The sequence below is a fragment of the Sceloporus undulatus genome, chromosome 6 (assembly GCF_019175285.1).
Source record: "Sceloporus undulatus isolate JIND9_A2432 ecotype Alabama chromosome 6, SceUnd_v1.1, whole genome shotgun sequence".
In the NCBI taxonomy this organism is placed as follows: Eukaryota; Metazoa; Chordata; class Lepidosauria; order Squamata; family Phrynosomatidae; genus Sceloporus; species Sceloporus undulatus.
The window spans coordinates 132095780-132110430 of record NC_056527.1 but is presented as its reverse complement, the minus strand read 5'-3'; the positions used below and the strand labels follow the sequence as shown (position 1 = coordinate 132110430).

The 14651-nt window shown below is 43.5% G+C and overlaps 2 protein-coding genes across 3 annotated transcripts in view; both read left to right on the top strand.

Annotated features, from left to right (window-relative positions):
• Positions 1–6522: 6522 nt before the first annotated feature.
• Positions 6523–10033, top strand: LOC121935126 (NXPE family member 2-like). The gene is made up of 4 exons (XM_042476278.1): positions 6523–7205; positions 7548–7609; positions 8080–8295; positions 9108–10033. Exons 1-4 carry the CDS (start codon positions 6562–6564, stop codon positions 9641–9643), a joined length of 1458 nt encoding a protein of 485 aa, XP_042332212.1. The 5' UTR covers positions 6523–6561; the 3' UTR covers positions 9644–10033.
• A 2705-nt stretch (positions 10034–12738) lies between these two features.
• The window catches only part of LOC121934785 (NXPE family member 4-like), a 10542-nt gene continuing 8629 nt past the window's right edge, over positions 12739–14651 (top strand). For both annotated transcript variants that reach the window (XM_042475627.1, XM_042475626.1), the window contains exon 1: positions 12739–12935. In XM_042475627.1, coding sequence (XP_042331561.1) covers positions 12905–12935 — 31 coding nt within the window. In that variant the 5' untranslated portion in view covers positions 12739–12904. The remainder of the gene's footprint in view (positions 12936–14651) is intronic.

Genomic DNA, 14651 nt, shown 5'->3' with positions numbered 1-14651 from the left:
TGGGCCTCAGCTGCCTGAATAGCAGCCTCTGGGGCCCTGATCCACCGCTTTCCAGGCCGCGGGGAAGCGGAAAAGGTCGCTTCCCCGCAGCCTGGAAAGGGGTGTCCTTGGGGCTTCATGCCCCAAGGACACCCGACGGCAGCGGGGAGGAGGCCCTTTCTCCCTTGCGTTGCTGGCGCAGCCATCTAAAAGCTGCACCAGTGACGCAAATCGCGGAAGGAGCTCTGTTTCGGAGCTCTTTCTAGCACTGCAGAAAGGGCGCTCTATGCGCCCTCGCATGGCGCAAAGACGTCACGTCTGTGCCGCCCCATTTGGAGGTGGCGTGTTCATGGCGTTGTAATGGTGGCCCCCGTGTGGAACATGCACCACCATTTTGTACATCCTGAGGACGTATTAGGGTTAGGTGTGTGCGTAAGGCATGCACTTTCCCTAACCCTAGTATGTCCCCAAGACATACTTTACGCCCGTCTGTAATGGGCCAGTATCAAATAAAATAGTAACTTCCCATATTTCTTTTCTAGGGGTTCATCAATAATCATGTTCAACGAGTAAAGTTCAGGTTCCATTCTAAATTTATAGTCTAGAACTTTCTGTATCCAATTATGGGTTTGTTTCCAAAAATGGTTGGCATATTCACAATTCCACCATAAATGAAATAATGATCCTGGAGTTTTACCACATTTCCAACAGTTTGCATCAAATCCCTTGTAAATTTTTGCTAATTTAGTTGGCGTCAAATACCAACAATATTGTAATTTGTAATAATTTTCCCTAAAATCATAACTAGCAGTATATTTAAGTCTTTTATTCCAATTCTTCTCCTGTTGTTCTAAGGGAATAGAATGATGCAGATCTAGGAAGATCCCTTTGTGGACGTCGATTAATGAAGCTTTCAATAAACACCAGGAATTATTACCAGACAAATGGTTAACAGATCAAGATTTAATAAAAATTGAATATGTATCCAAAAATGTAATCTTAAAAACACGAGAGGAATTAATAAGCGAAGGTTATACAATTACCTGGTTCAATTATAGACAACTCAAAGAAAGATTCTTAATTGATAATAAAAAAAGGATTTGAATTAGAAAAACTTGAATTTGATGAGGTTGTTTTTTCCAACAAATCACGTCAAATTGCTAGATTTTATCAATTTTTGCTATCACAAGAATTGCATGAGGAGTGTATTAAAAAATCAATGGTCAAACGGGCCCAGGATCTGCTTCTTTGGAGGTTTTTAAGCAGAGGCTGGATGGCCATCTGTCCGGAGGGCTTTGGTTGTGTCTTCCTGCATGGCAGAAGGGGGCTGGACTGGATGGCCCTTGAAGCCTATTGCAGCCCTACGATTCTATGATCCTATTTTGGTAAAAGGGCTGTTTTTGTTCTAGTTTGGTTCTAGCCATTGGCATAAACAGACTTACTCTCAGACTGCTTCGTGCGTTTGGCCCCTGGATTGCCTCAACAACGCATCTGTCCTTGCTGATCCTCTGCATGTAGACCTAAACTGGCTTAGCTTTTTTTTAATGGGTTTGTCGGACTATGTGGCCATGTTCTAGAAGAGTTTATTCCTGACATTTCCCCAGCCTCTGTGGCTGGCACCTTCAGAGAACGCTGGCACAGAAGAGAGTGGGGTATATATAATGTTGGTTGAGAAGAAGCAATTTGCGTGTTAATCTGTGTATTGTTGTGTTGATGAAAGGCAACGTCTCAGGGTGTCTATTTAATTAATGATCCAGTGTCTAATTGGGAAGCCACCCTGACCCTGTCTGGTTTCCATTTGCATTGGCTGGCTCTTGATTTTAGTGTTCTTCAAGACTGGTAGCCAAACTTTGGCAGGATACAGACTGCCCAAAAAGGACAGTCTCCTGCCACACTGGATTGCTGCGCGAGGGAGATGCAGCAGACAAACCGCGCAGCTCCGTCACGCAGCAAAAAGAACCTGCAAAAAGTGGGTTCTTTCTGTGGCGCGGTTGTGATGCCACAAGGCGCCAATGGCACACTTGTGATGTCACAAAGGTGCCGGGACGTGCGGATGCTAGGCGTCTGTCACGTTAAAATGGCGGCACCTGTATGTACAGGGCACTGCCATTTTGACACCCTCGTCATGTGCGAGGGGCAAGTCGCGTCATGTGCGTAGGGCCCGTCTGTCCAGCGTCTTTGTTTACTTTAAAGGTTTCTTCTTTCCTGATGAAGTTGCCCAGGTGTTCATGGATGTCAATAGCTTCCCTGTGAGTTCTGACCTGACAGTTCTGGGCATGGTCCAGAATTTCAGTGTTTTCCCACAGCATTTTATCTCCAAGATGATTAATAATAATAATAATAATAATAATAATAATAATAATAATAATAGTTTTATTTATAAACCGCTTTTCCGCAGTGATCAAAGCGGTGTACAGGTAAAAATTGCAATGACAGAGTAGATATTACAGAATAAAAATTGCAATACATAAATAAAACTTCAATAAAAACATTACAGTTATACAAATTAAAACCATTACATCAAATCCAAGCTAGCTGAGTGCAGTTGATAGTACATTACATATAGGGGGGAGTCACATGATATCAAGGAACATCGGGGAAGGCTTGCCGAAACACGAAGGTCTTGAGTCTCTTTGTAAAGAGATCTAGGGAGGTGGTGGAGCGGAGGTCATCGGGAAGAGTGTTCCAGATCCTAGGGGCTGAGATGGAAAAGGCCCTTTGCGAGGTTGACACATAACTCGCCATTGGGATCCTCAGCAAATTCTTCCCGGCTGACCTGAGTGTGCGGGGCGGATTATATGGGGAGAGGTGGTCCTCCAAGTAACCTGGGCCCAAGCCATTTAGGGCTTTATAGGTTATAACCAACACCTTGTGCCCAGAAGTGAACAGGCAGCCAATGGAGATCTTGCAAAACCGGTGTTATATGGTCAGCCCTGGAACATCCAGTGACCAACCTTGCTGCCATATTCTGCACTAGCTGAAGCTTCCGGGTTTGGTACAAGGGTTGCCCCATGTAGAGCGCATTACAGAAATCCAACCGAGAGGTTACCAGAGCATGTACCACTGTTTCAAGGTCCCCCCGGCCAAGGTAGGGTTGCATCTGGCGTATCAGCCGAAGCTGGTAACAGATGCTTCTGACCGCCACATCCACTTGAGAAGTCAACTGGAGCGACGAGTCCAAAAGCACCCCCAAACTGCGAACTGAGTCCTTCAGGGGGAGTGTGACCCCATTCAGGACTGGTGGGCAAATTTCACCACCCGGACCGGGAGTGCCTATCACTAGTACTTCCGTTTTCTCTGGATTCAAACTGAGTTTGTTTTTCCTCATCCATATTTGGGTGTCATCAGCGTACTGTGTCTCTGGATAATCTCTCCCAGCGGTTTCATGTAAATGTTGAATAGCATGGGGGACAGAATAGCTCCTTAGGGACACCAGATGTAAGTTCCTCTTATTGGAGCAAACGTCCCCCAGCTGCACCATCTGGAATCTACCCGAGAGGTAGGAATGGAACCATTGGAGCGCAGTGCCTCCAATACCTAACTCCCTCAGGCGTTCCAGAAGGATACCATGTTCTGCTGATGATGATTTTTCTGGCTGACTCGGCAGTACCTGGGCCATGCCAACAAGTATCAGCTCAGGACCTGTTTCTTTCTCCATTGGTGCTCTTTCCTTTCCCACGGCCTGGCCTACACCTCTGGGCAAATTCATCCATTGCAAAAGAAGGGAGTGATCTGTAGAAAGTGCAGTCAGATTCAATTCAGTTTTTTCCACCTGCTGCACTCACCTGTCACTCGCTGACCTTAAAAGGGGAGGGAAAGAAAGAAAGAAAGAAAGAAAGAAAGAAAGAAAAAGGAGCCATTTCTGGGACAAGGTAGCTGAGAATGAACTTGGTGAGTACATGCTTTATTGGATCAGGACAAGATCCAGTCCCAAAACCCTTGGGAATGCCTTGTAGGGCAGTGATCTGGCTTGGATTATGTTTTTCATTTGGGAATGAGAGGTTCTTAGGCTGCTGCCATACTGCAGAAATAATGCAGTTTGACACCACTTTTACTTCCTCCATGGCTCAATGCCGTTCTGGATGTTTCCCTGTTACCCCAAAAGCAAGGAGGGTATGGTTGCAGCCTCTCAAGTTCACATATAATACTGGGCAGCTTTCATTTTGACTGAGGCTGCCTAGTAATAATGGGTTTAAAGTAGATTAAACTAATCTTGAAATGAAATTCAGAGGCAGCCTGATGGGAATCTTCTCCATCTTCCACAGAAAGGATGGGATTACCTTGGAGGTCTCCCTCCACCATGAAGTCCAAAATTTCCTTGGTTCTCACACTTGGAGTGATCATCATCCTCAGCTATGCTCTCCACAGAAAAGTGGTCCAGGTAAACCTATCAGCCAGCAAAAGAGAGAGAGGATGAGAGAGAGTGATATCCTCTTCATTCATGAGTTACCCCTCTGGTTAATCTGGAATAGTATTATCAACTGGTGACCCTTCAGTGTGGCCCTCAAAGATGTTTCAGTGGGCTCCAGAACCCTTCAGAAGCCACAAAAATTGGTGACAAATTGTGGCAATATCTTTAAATCATGGAAGAAATGCCCCTCCATTTCACCACCAAAATTAGCTTAAAGCAGAGGTAGGCAATCTAGAGTCTTCCTAATGTTTTAGGCTGCAGTGCCCTTGAGCATCAGCCAGCATGAGACCTAGAACAACTTTTCATAGCGCTCTCTCTCTCTCTCTCTTTTGTTATTTCATTAGGGATTATGGGTGATGTCGTGACTGAAGAGCATCTCCTCCCATGCGTTCGTACCCATTCATCATCCGAGATTCTTCTCAGGATGCCTTAATCAAAGAGGAGATAGCTGGTATCTACAAGCTCTTTTTCATGGTGGCATGTCCTCTGTCAAACGCCCCCATTTAGGACTTCCCATCTTCTCAGTATCAGGTGTAGAGATGTCTTCATTCTCCTGGACATTTCAAGGACTGTTTTAGTTGTCTTACACCTTTGCATTTTGCTTAAAGATCCATCTGAGAAGTTGAAAGGTTTCATTTTGTCCCGATGACTTTACCTTAGTTTGACCTTCTGTTTCCTTGAAATTGTTCTAGTGTTTCATGGCTCCATTTTAAGGTACAGTCGGCCCTTCTTATACACGGATTTTTTATACACGGATTCAAGCATACATGGTTTGAAAATATTCCAAAAAAGTATAAATTTACCTTGATTTTCCATTTTTATAAGGGACACCATTTTGCTATGTCATTATATTTAATGGGACTTGAGCATACACGGATTTTGTTATACACGGGGGATCTTGGAACCAAACCCCAGCGTATAACAAGGGTCCACTGTACATTGCATTTCCTAACACACCTCACTCTGCCAAGAGAACCTCAGTTAGTGGGCCATTTTAAAATGTATTGAACTAAGGATCATGTTCAATGATTTATGGTTCAAGCTCAGTGGAAAGGGGCTGGGAAAGGGAATTAAGAAGGAAACGGAAGATGGAAAATTGCAAAACACTCTTAGCCATGGGAGAAAAACTGGTATTCTTTCATTAGGATGTTGCCTTTCAACTTCTTCCAAATACCACCTTCGCCATCCAGTCACTGACTCAGAGTGATGCTTGGTTTGGGGGTTTAGAATTGGGGGTGGTCTACACACAGAGTAACATTTCACCATTTTTATAAGTATCTCTCTTTCATTGCTGTTTACCTCTCATGCAACTTGAGTCTGGTTATTTAAGAAAGCAGCATTTTCATGTAAACTTGGGTAACATTGTCCTTCCTTTTGGTTTTTCTCATTTCATGCTCCAGTTTACTATCTTCAGAGGTCCTTGGAAGACAAGTGAAGCAAATCCAGTTGCTGAAGATACTGGTGAGGGCTTTTTCCTTTTAACTTCCTTAACCATCTCAAGGATTATATCTTAATATGTCAAATCACACTGGCCTAAATCCTTTTGGTAGTCCAACAAGAACTCCTAGGGGTCCTCCAAAAATCCTGGATGATGTTGTTGTCACCATGTATCTGGCTGTTGAAATATAGCTGGATGCTCCTTCGTTGTCTCCTGTCCTCCCCAGAAGAAAACTGAGTTCTTGGTATAAGAAGCCATTGTGCAAAGGAGGTACAGAATACCTCCTCCCACAATTACTATAAAAATAATGCGGTGTGATTCAATATTACACCTAGGACTGTCACCAAAAGGATGTCCACCAATGTCTCCTTCTCTCAAACAACCCAAAGTCATGCTTCTGGGTTGTGCTTCTGGCTTGTTTGGGGAGAGACAAAACAGCACATCTGGTACAAATGTCATGATAAAACAATTCATCAACAGAAAGTCCAGATGAAGTCCCATTATATGTAATGGGGTAGTAAAATGGTAGCCCTCATATAAAATGGCCACATCAAGGTTTGCTTTTTGGAATTTGTTATGATGAATATTTTTACTGTGGTTGGTTGAAACCATAGATGTAGAAGCTGTGGATATGGAGAGCCAACTGTACAACTGTATGTTTCAACTTTGTTCATTCAAAGGTGGCAGGAGTAGCAAAGGGCTGTTGAAGGATTGCATCTCAAGCCAGACTGAAATGGAGAGGGCAAAAAAGTATGAAGAAATAGAAGAAATCCTTGCAAAGCTGGACCACCTGATGCCCAATGTCACTTTCAGGGATATAACAACCACCACAAGTGCCAAGAATAGCAAAGCCACCATCTTGAACCAGAAAGACTCTTACTGTGTAGGAGAACACTTAATGGTCCGACTGGATTTATATGACCATTCAGGACACCAGAAGGTCTATGGAGGAGACTTCTTAAGAGCAAGGATCTACTCTCTGGACCTCAAGGCTGGAGCGTCTGGGAGTATCAAAGACTTCAGGAATGGGACGTACCTGGTCAATTTCACTTTATTTTGGGAGGGGAACGTCAGAGCCTCCATCTTGCTCATCCACCCCAGCGAGGGAGTTTCCGCCTTGTGGGTGGCAAGGAAGAAAGGCTATGACAAAATTGCTTTCATAGGCAAATTTTTGAATGGAACATCTGAAGTCACCACTAAATGTGGATTTAACCTGACCAGAAATGGAGAACTGTGTGAGTATCTGGATGAGCGGGACCAAGAAGCCTTCTACTGCCTCAAACCAAGGCATGTGCCATGTGGAGCTTTCATTGAGCTGAGGTCCTACAACAAACCTATCTCATATCTGACAGCATTGGAACAGAGTCTTTTAAAGAGGTACTACTCCCTTTCTGGTCTAATTCTGTTTATGATGTTTCAGTTGAAGAGAGTGCTGATCTGTACCGTTGTTCCCTTGATCCATTGAGTCATTTGAATGCCATATTCATTTGCTGTGATAGTAATGATAATCTCTTAAATCCTTCTAACAACCTGATGCTGAGCTAGATCCAAAAGACTATGGGATGACCTTTCATACTGGATCCAATAAAAGCTCTGGCTTAAGAACAACTAGTTAGCCTGGTGTTATATTTGCAACTTATATTTCAGAATTTGATATGGTCTTACCAGCAGTACTCTTGATGACTGATGTACTTTCTCCAAATGCCTTCTTTCTTGAAGGTCCAACATTGGAGTTGAGATCCCTCAGACGTTTGGGGACATTGCTGTCGTACCCTGCAAAGGTGAGATGGACTGGTCTCCTTCACAAATTTTGGTGGTGCATGCAAATAATGTTCCTGAAAAGACTAAGTATTTAAAGTTGAAATTTTAAAAGAGTTACTGTATAGATAAAAAAAAATAATGTTTGTTCTACTTCCATGGTTTTGTCCCATGTCTCACCTTCCTTTTCTACCAGTTCTTGTTCTGTATCAGGTGGTAAATATGGAAATCTGCCATGTGGATCCATTCATTTACACATTTTGTCAACTGTAGCCATATTTCCCATTGAATGAATCACAGATAAGCATATAGTGTTTTCAATCGTGCACATGTTTCACCTTTTGCATTTTGTAAGGGGTGCATTGTTTGGTGCTCTCTGCCTGCAGTTACCTGCCCCAGCTTAGGATATCTATATTTTGTACAATCAGGAGTTTGGAAATATCTACCTTGCTATGGGTTTATTTGCTTTCTCCTCTCCTTTTGTTCTGTCCAGGGAAGACGAGGCCTAGAGACAAATGTCAGATCGGGATGGAATCACCTGTGCCCAGTGGCTACGTTTTGGACAGTGTCTGGAACCCGGCATTTTGTTCAGTCACTGATTTTAAACGTCTGGACAAGATCCAAGCCTGCCTGAGGAGCAAAACAGTATATCTCATGGGGGATTCTACCTCTTTTCAGTGGATTGATTACCTTTCCCAAAAGTTGACAAGTAGGTCCTTAGGAGTGTTGGGTTTTTCACAAGCGGATAACATCTTTGCTGGGTTTTGATGTTGGGGTCAAGATCCCAATTAGGATCCCAAATCCCACTCAGGTGACAGGGGACAGGACAAGATTTGGGGCTTCCTTCCTCAACCTGAGACCTTCCCCCAGACAACGCATAAAACTGCTTAAATGGTGGCTGCTGGATTCCATGCCAGTTGGGCAGCAACTCTACTCTGGGCTTGAGTCCAAACTTCAAAACCATATCTTCATTAAGTTCAAACTTAACCCCAGCTTGGCTTCATTATCCCAATAATAATAATAATAATAATAATAATAATAATAATTTATATCCCGCCTCTCCCTACGGATCGAGGTGGGTTACAATAGAACGATACAATATCATGGAAGCCATTAGGTGTCACTAAATACTAACATATGAAGGCTAACACCTAGCAATATCATACTACACTGGCACCAGAGCACTCTGACGGAGAAAGCTAAACAGCTCACAAAACTACAAATCCCAGAATTCCATGACAGTTAAATCCAATGGTATACTTGCGACTGGTACTAATGGCCCAAAATCTCCTCCTCCTTCTTCCATTGGCACCCTCAAAAGCACTAAAAAAACATGGGAAGTGGTATGGAGCAAAAATGCTGGGATCCCAGAGGACAGGAGTGGAAGCAGGAGAGAAAAGAAAACCTGTTTTAATATCATTGGTTACCACTGGATGTTGGCCAATAGACATGTGCTGCTAAATAAGCCCCTTTCTTTACATAAACAGCACCCCTTTTCTCTGTTCCTTTCTTTCTTGTTAGCCCTGAAGTACTTTGACCATCCCGGCATCCCTGTGTTCAAGACACGCTTGGCTCTGGATGTGGAGAGGAATATTTTCATCCAGTGGAAAAAGCATGGTCTCCCGATTGTGACACACTCATTCTACTCTGTCAAGGACTTGGGCTACGTTGCACGAGAGATCAGCCAAATCCCAGGGGACTGTGACACGGCCATCATTGTTGCCCTGGGCCAACACTTTCGGCCATTCCCCATGGACCTCTTCGTCCGGAGGCTTGTGAACGTCCGTAGCGCCATTGAGAGCCTTCTCCTGAGGAGCCCAGAAACTAAAATCATCATCAAAGCAGAAAACATCAGAGAGATGCACGGTGATATTGAACGGTTTGGGAACTTCCATGGATACACTCAGTACCTGGCTGCAAAAGACATTTTCCAAGGTCTCAAGGTTGGTATGATAGACGCTTGGGACATGACGGTGGCCTACAATACAAACAGTGTCCACCCACCTGACCATGTAGTTTGGAGTCAGATCATGATGTTTCTAACATACTTCTGTTAGTCGGAACAGCATTGGTCAACCAAGGGGACCCTCTTGGCGATGACAACTCACCCCACTGAATCTGAGGGGTCCAATGCAGTGGAGTCAGACATGATGGCTGTGGTCTCCATCCACAAATCGGAGAAGATCATGGCCATAGCAGCTGGTGAGGAACTTCGGCAGGGTTGGCCCTAATCTCAGCCAATGTTAAGGGATTTTGGAGCAAAGAGGTATCAGTTCTTGTAAAGTGATTAATGAGAGAGGAGAGTCTAGATAATGCTTTGCCTGTTGTATCTTTCTTTGGCCTATTGCTTCCTTCTTACCTGCAAAAGCATCATTTACCTCTCCCTTCAACAAGTCTTTGTATTCCTTTTGCTCAGGAAGGAGCATCCATGGGGCTCCAACCCTAATAATAATGTCTGCCACCTTACACCAGCATAAGAAACCTCTCTTTCAGGGGCTCTTCTAACCAAGTTTTAGGCCCATTTCTTTTGCCTATCTCCTTTCCGCTCCCAAGATAGATTTCCAAAAACAATAAATGCAGGTGCTTCTTTTCCCCACTTCTTTCTTTTACCTTACAAGAGCATCCAGGGCCATTTCTCCTGCTTCTATCGCAAGCTCACATTGCAGAGTGAGGACCAGAAGAGGGTGCCAGAGGCACAAAGAAATCTACTATCTATGTAATCATGTACTGTATAAGTCTAAAAGTAGACAGCCTGAATTGACTTAAGTCATGGATCAATGTTAAGTACTGTAACTCAGGCCTGTTACAGACTGCCAAAATAAAGCTGCTTCGGGTCTCTTTGGAGGTATGCTATTTAAATGATGCATGCATCCTAAGAATCTGGAAGCTGCACCAAAGCTGCACTCCAGTGCTTAGGAATGGAGTGTGGCTTTGGTGTAACCTCCGGACTCTTAGGACGCATGCATTATTTAAATAGCACACCTCCAAAGAGACCCGAAGCAGCTTTATTTTGGCAGTCTGTAACAGGCTTAGTTTCTAGTTTAAAAGGAACCATCCCCTTCTCTGAGTAGACTGTCAAAATGTTTGAATGCCTGTATAGGAAAATGGCTGACGCTCTTAAGTTTTATCCTTGACTTATCCACAGATCATATCAAAATCCTTACTTTTGGCCTCCAAATCTGCCCTTGACTTGTACACGAGGTCGATTTATAGACAAGTATATATGATAAAGCCTTTTTAATAGTAAAAACCCCCTGCATTTTATTCCCAGTACAGAGTGTGTAGAAGTTTTACTAAAATACAGTGCTAAAATATAACAAAATACAATATAATAAGAACAATAAAAGCAACAGCAACACACATATAGACACATATAGACATATTAAAAAAGACTTATTTTGTTGTATTCTGCATTGTGTATGTGTCTGTCTGTATGTTGCTGGTTTTTATTGCATGTTAGCATTGTATTTTGGTATTTGATATCATTGGTTATAAATGTTATATCCTATAACTATAAGGCACCATATGAATGGATGGTGCTATATAAAGTAATTAAATAATAATAATATTCTTGCAAGAAAAAGCTAGCTCTAACAAGAAAAAAAGGGCAGTATGGGAACAAGACGGGCAAATATTATTCAATGTAGAAAATGAGAACTGAGCTCTCCACGAGTTTGAAATTGTATCTAGTTTAATTTTAGGCAATGTGAACGCTTGCTGTTTAATTCTGATAATGAACATCTCTTGGACTGGATCTATAGTTACTGAATAAAGGTTTGATGAGTTTTTCACTGAAGCCTGAGTTTCTGAACTTGGTTCCTGGTGGATTTGGCATGCAGTGTAACCGAATACAGAGCAGTTGCAAATGTGTAACTCTAAATTACAAATGTGTAACTGCAGTTTGGGATTCCCACCAAAGTTAGATTCGAGACTGCAGTAAAAAGAGCACACAATTCTGGAACGCAAACACAAAGATTTGTCAGTTCAGCCAGAAATGAATTTGTTTCCTCTCTCACCCGGAGCATGTGTTTGAGTTCATTTTTGGTTGAGGTTCTGACATGGCAGGGAGAGGAGAAGACTTTGTTGGTTGCTGTTGTGAGTCTATTTCAGGGAAGGAAGCATGGTTGGCCTCCCCACTCAATTGTGGTTTATATGGGTGGCATTTAAAAACAAAAAGTATTTTGCTGTGCCTTTAATCTGAAGATATCTCCATCTGCAGAAATGCAATTTTAACTTGGTTTAGTTATGCCATGACCCTCTTGTTATGTTGTGTTAATCCTTTAATCCAGAGGTGGGCAAAGTGGGCCACACATGTGGCCTCCGAAACCCACCTTTCTGACCTCTGAAACTGCCTTCCTGAGCACTGAAACTCACCTTTTTATACACACACACACACACAATTTGGGGTACACTTTTTGCCACCAAATTGGGTAGAAAGCCCCCAAAATGCCAGAGAACATGCAAAAACTTCCCTCACCATCATACCAGAACTCCATACCATATTGTGTGTGTGTGTGTGCGCGCGCATGCACCTTCAAGTCATTTCTTATGGTAACCCTAAAGTGAACTGATCATGGGGGTTTCTTGGCAAGTTTCTTCAGAGGGGAAAGTGCCATTGCCATCCTCTGAAGCTGAGAGAGCATGACTTGCCCAAGGCCACATTAACATGGCTGAACTGAGATTCAAACTCTGGTCTCCAGAGTCATAGTCCAATGTGCAACCCATGTTCCTCTCCAAATGTTGATCGGAAGTGATGTGATGTCAGTTCTTGTCATCCTTTTGGGCAAGTCAGAAGGGAGTTGGACTGGATGGCCCTTGGGGTCTCTTCCAAGTCTGTGATTCTGTGGTTCTATGACTCCAAGACTCTATTCTATGGTTCCTCCTGTCTTCTTCACATTGGAATGGTGAGCACACAAGCTGGGGCTGGTTTTAAGTCCCAAAGGCTCAGTTGTCTCTCTTTTGAGTTAAAGTTGAGAGCTTTCCTCTCTTTTTCTGGAGTGTAACAAGGAAGGAAGGATGCTTGACTGGGTCTTTCCAGACTGACACAAGTAGAGGCTTCTCTCCTCCCACCACCAGCTTCTCCCCACATCTATGCGAATCCTATGAAAGTGAAACCATATTTCTTTCTTTTCCTGCCTGCATTTCTGGTGGCTGCTTTCTCCCCCTACTTAGCTGACCGTTATAATCAGGAAACACTTGGCTTGCCAGCTAGAGCAACACGCACAATACCTTCAAAGGGCCAAGAGGCCGAATTATATAACCTCTGGGTCTATGATAAAGGCTGTGGAATGCAGGAGGGTAAAAGATGACCATTATGGATGACAGCAAAAGTCCTAGAGGATCAGAAAGGTAAGCAAATGGCATATCTGAGGAGGGTTTTATCCACAGCTTGATGTGTCCGATGGAGGGGCCAGGAGGTGCAGAGACTGCAGAAAAGGCCATGGGATGGATGGATGGATGGATGGATGGATGGATGGATGGATGGATGGATGGGGGGGGATGATTCACAACCCTTTTAGAAGACTGAGGTGGACACCAGCAATGATTTTGCAGAACTATATCTCTCTTGGAATGATGCAGTGGCTTAGTGGTTAAGATGCCAATTCTGATGATCGGAAGATCAAAGCCCAGGTGCCGCATGATGGGGTGAACTCCCATCACTAGTCCCAGCTTCTGCCAGCCTAGCAGTTTGAAAGCATGCAAATGCAAGTAGATAAATAAGTATCACTGTTCAGTGGGAAGGTAACAGCATTCGGTGGAGTCGCGCAAAGCAGTCTTCGGACAACACCGGCTCTTCAGCTTAGAAATGGAGATGAGCACCGTCCCCTACCATCGGTTATGAATAGACATTCATGTCAAGGGACTATCTTTACCTTTACTTTTAGCTCTCTTGGAGGCAATTTATGACCACAGAAAGTGGAGGCAAAATTCAAGGATGGGAGTAGTTTCTCTCTTCCGAAGGGAGCTGGTAATTCTTTCTCTCCCAGAAGGTCATAGAGCAGCAATTCCCAAAACTTTCATCCTCCAGATGTTTTAGACTTCAGCTCCCAGAATTCCTGACTGTTGACCAAGCTAGCTAGGGCTTCTAGGAGCTGAGATACCTGGAAGACCGAAGTCTGGGAACCTCTGCTTTATAGGATCCCTTTGGCCATGTTAGAGGCATAAGCTGTTGTTGTTGATGTTGATGATGACCTTAGTCTCAGAGGTGCTACAAGATATCTCTACATCCTTCTTCAGAGGGGGTTTGCCATAGCTTTCCTCTGAGGCTGAGAGAGTGTTACTCACCCAAGGTCACCCCATGGGTTTTTATGCTCGAGTGGGGACTCGAACATTGATCTCTGGAGTTGTAGTCCAACATTCAAACCACAGCGCCATATTGGCTCTCAAGATCCCATCAAATAGCACATGCAAATCATCATCATCATCATCATCATCATCATCATCATCATCATCATCAGTTCCACTTGGGATAGCTATTGTTGCCGCAATCAGAACCAAATGACCAAAGATCAGAATGAAATCACCATAGAGCGTCACCACAAAATTAAGCTGCGAAAGGGAATGCCAGTCGGAACATGTCACATTGCGCGGCAATACCTCAATGATTCCTAGATTCTCGGATAGAATCCAAATCATCGATGGTCCAGGACTTGAGTCAGTAACACCTAGAAGGCTGTGAAACTGAGATGATAATAATGGCAACAATAACAGCAGCGACAACAATGACAACAACACACTCTGCCCTGTACTGGAAAGTCCCTGCTTGGTTTCTGCACAGAGGGCGATTGAACCCATCATCTAGAAAAGCCCTCAAAATAAATACGTTCCTCTTTAAGACAAAATAAATGAGTGCAACTTTAAAGCAGATTAATTGTGGTCATAGTTAAGATGTCACAAGAGGCTCTCTTGATTTTTGCTTTGACCAAACACATCTGCTTTCTGTCCCTACCCACCTGAAATGTGTATAATGCACATTTGTGCATAATCACTTTGTGCAGAAATGTTTATGCTGTCATATAAACTCCAACTGTCCTGATTTGGGAGGAACAGGACCATTCAATCCTC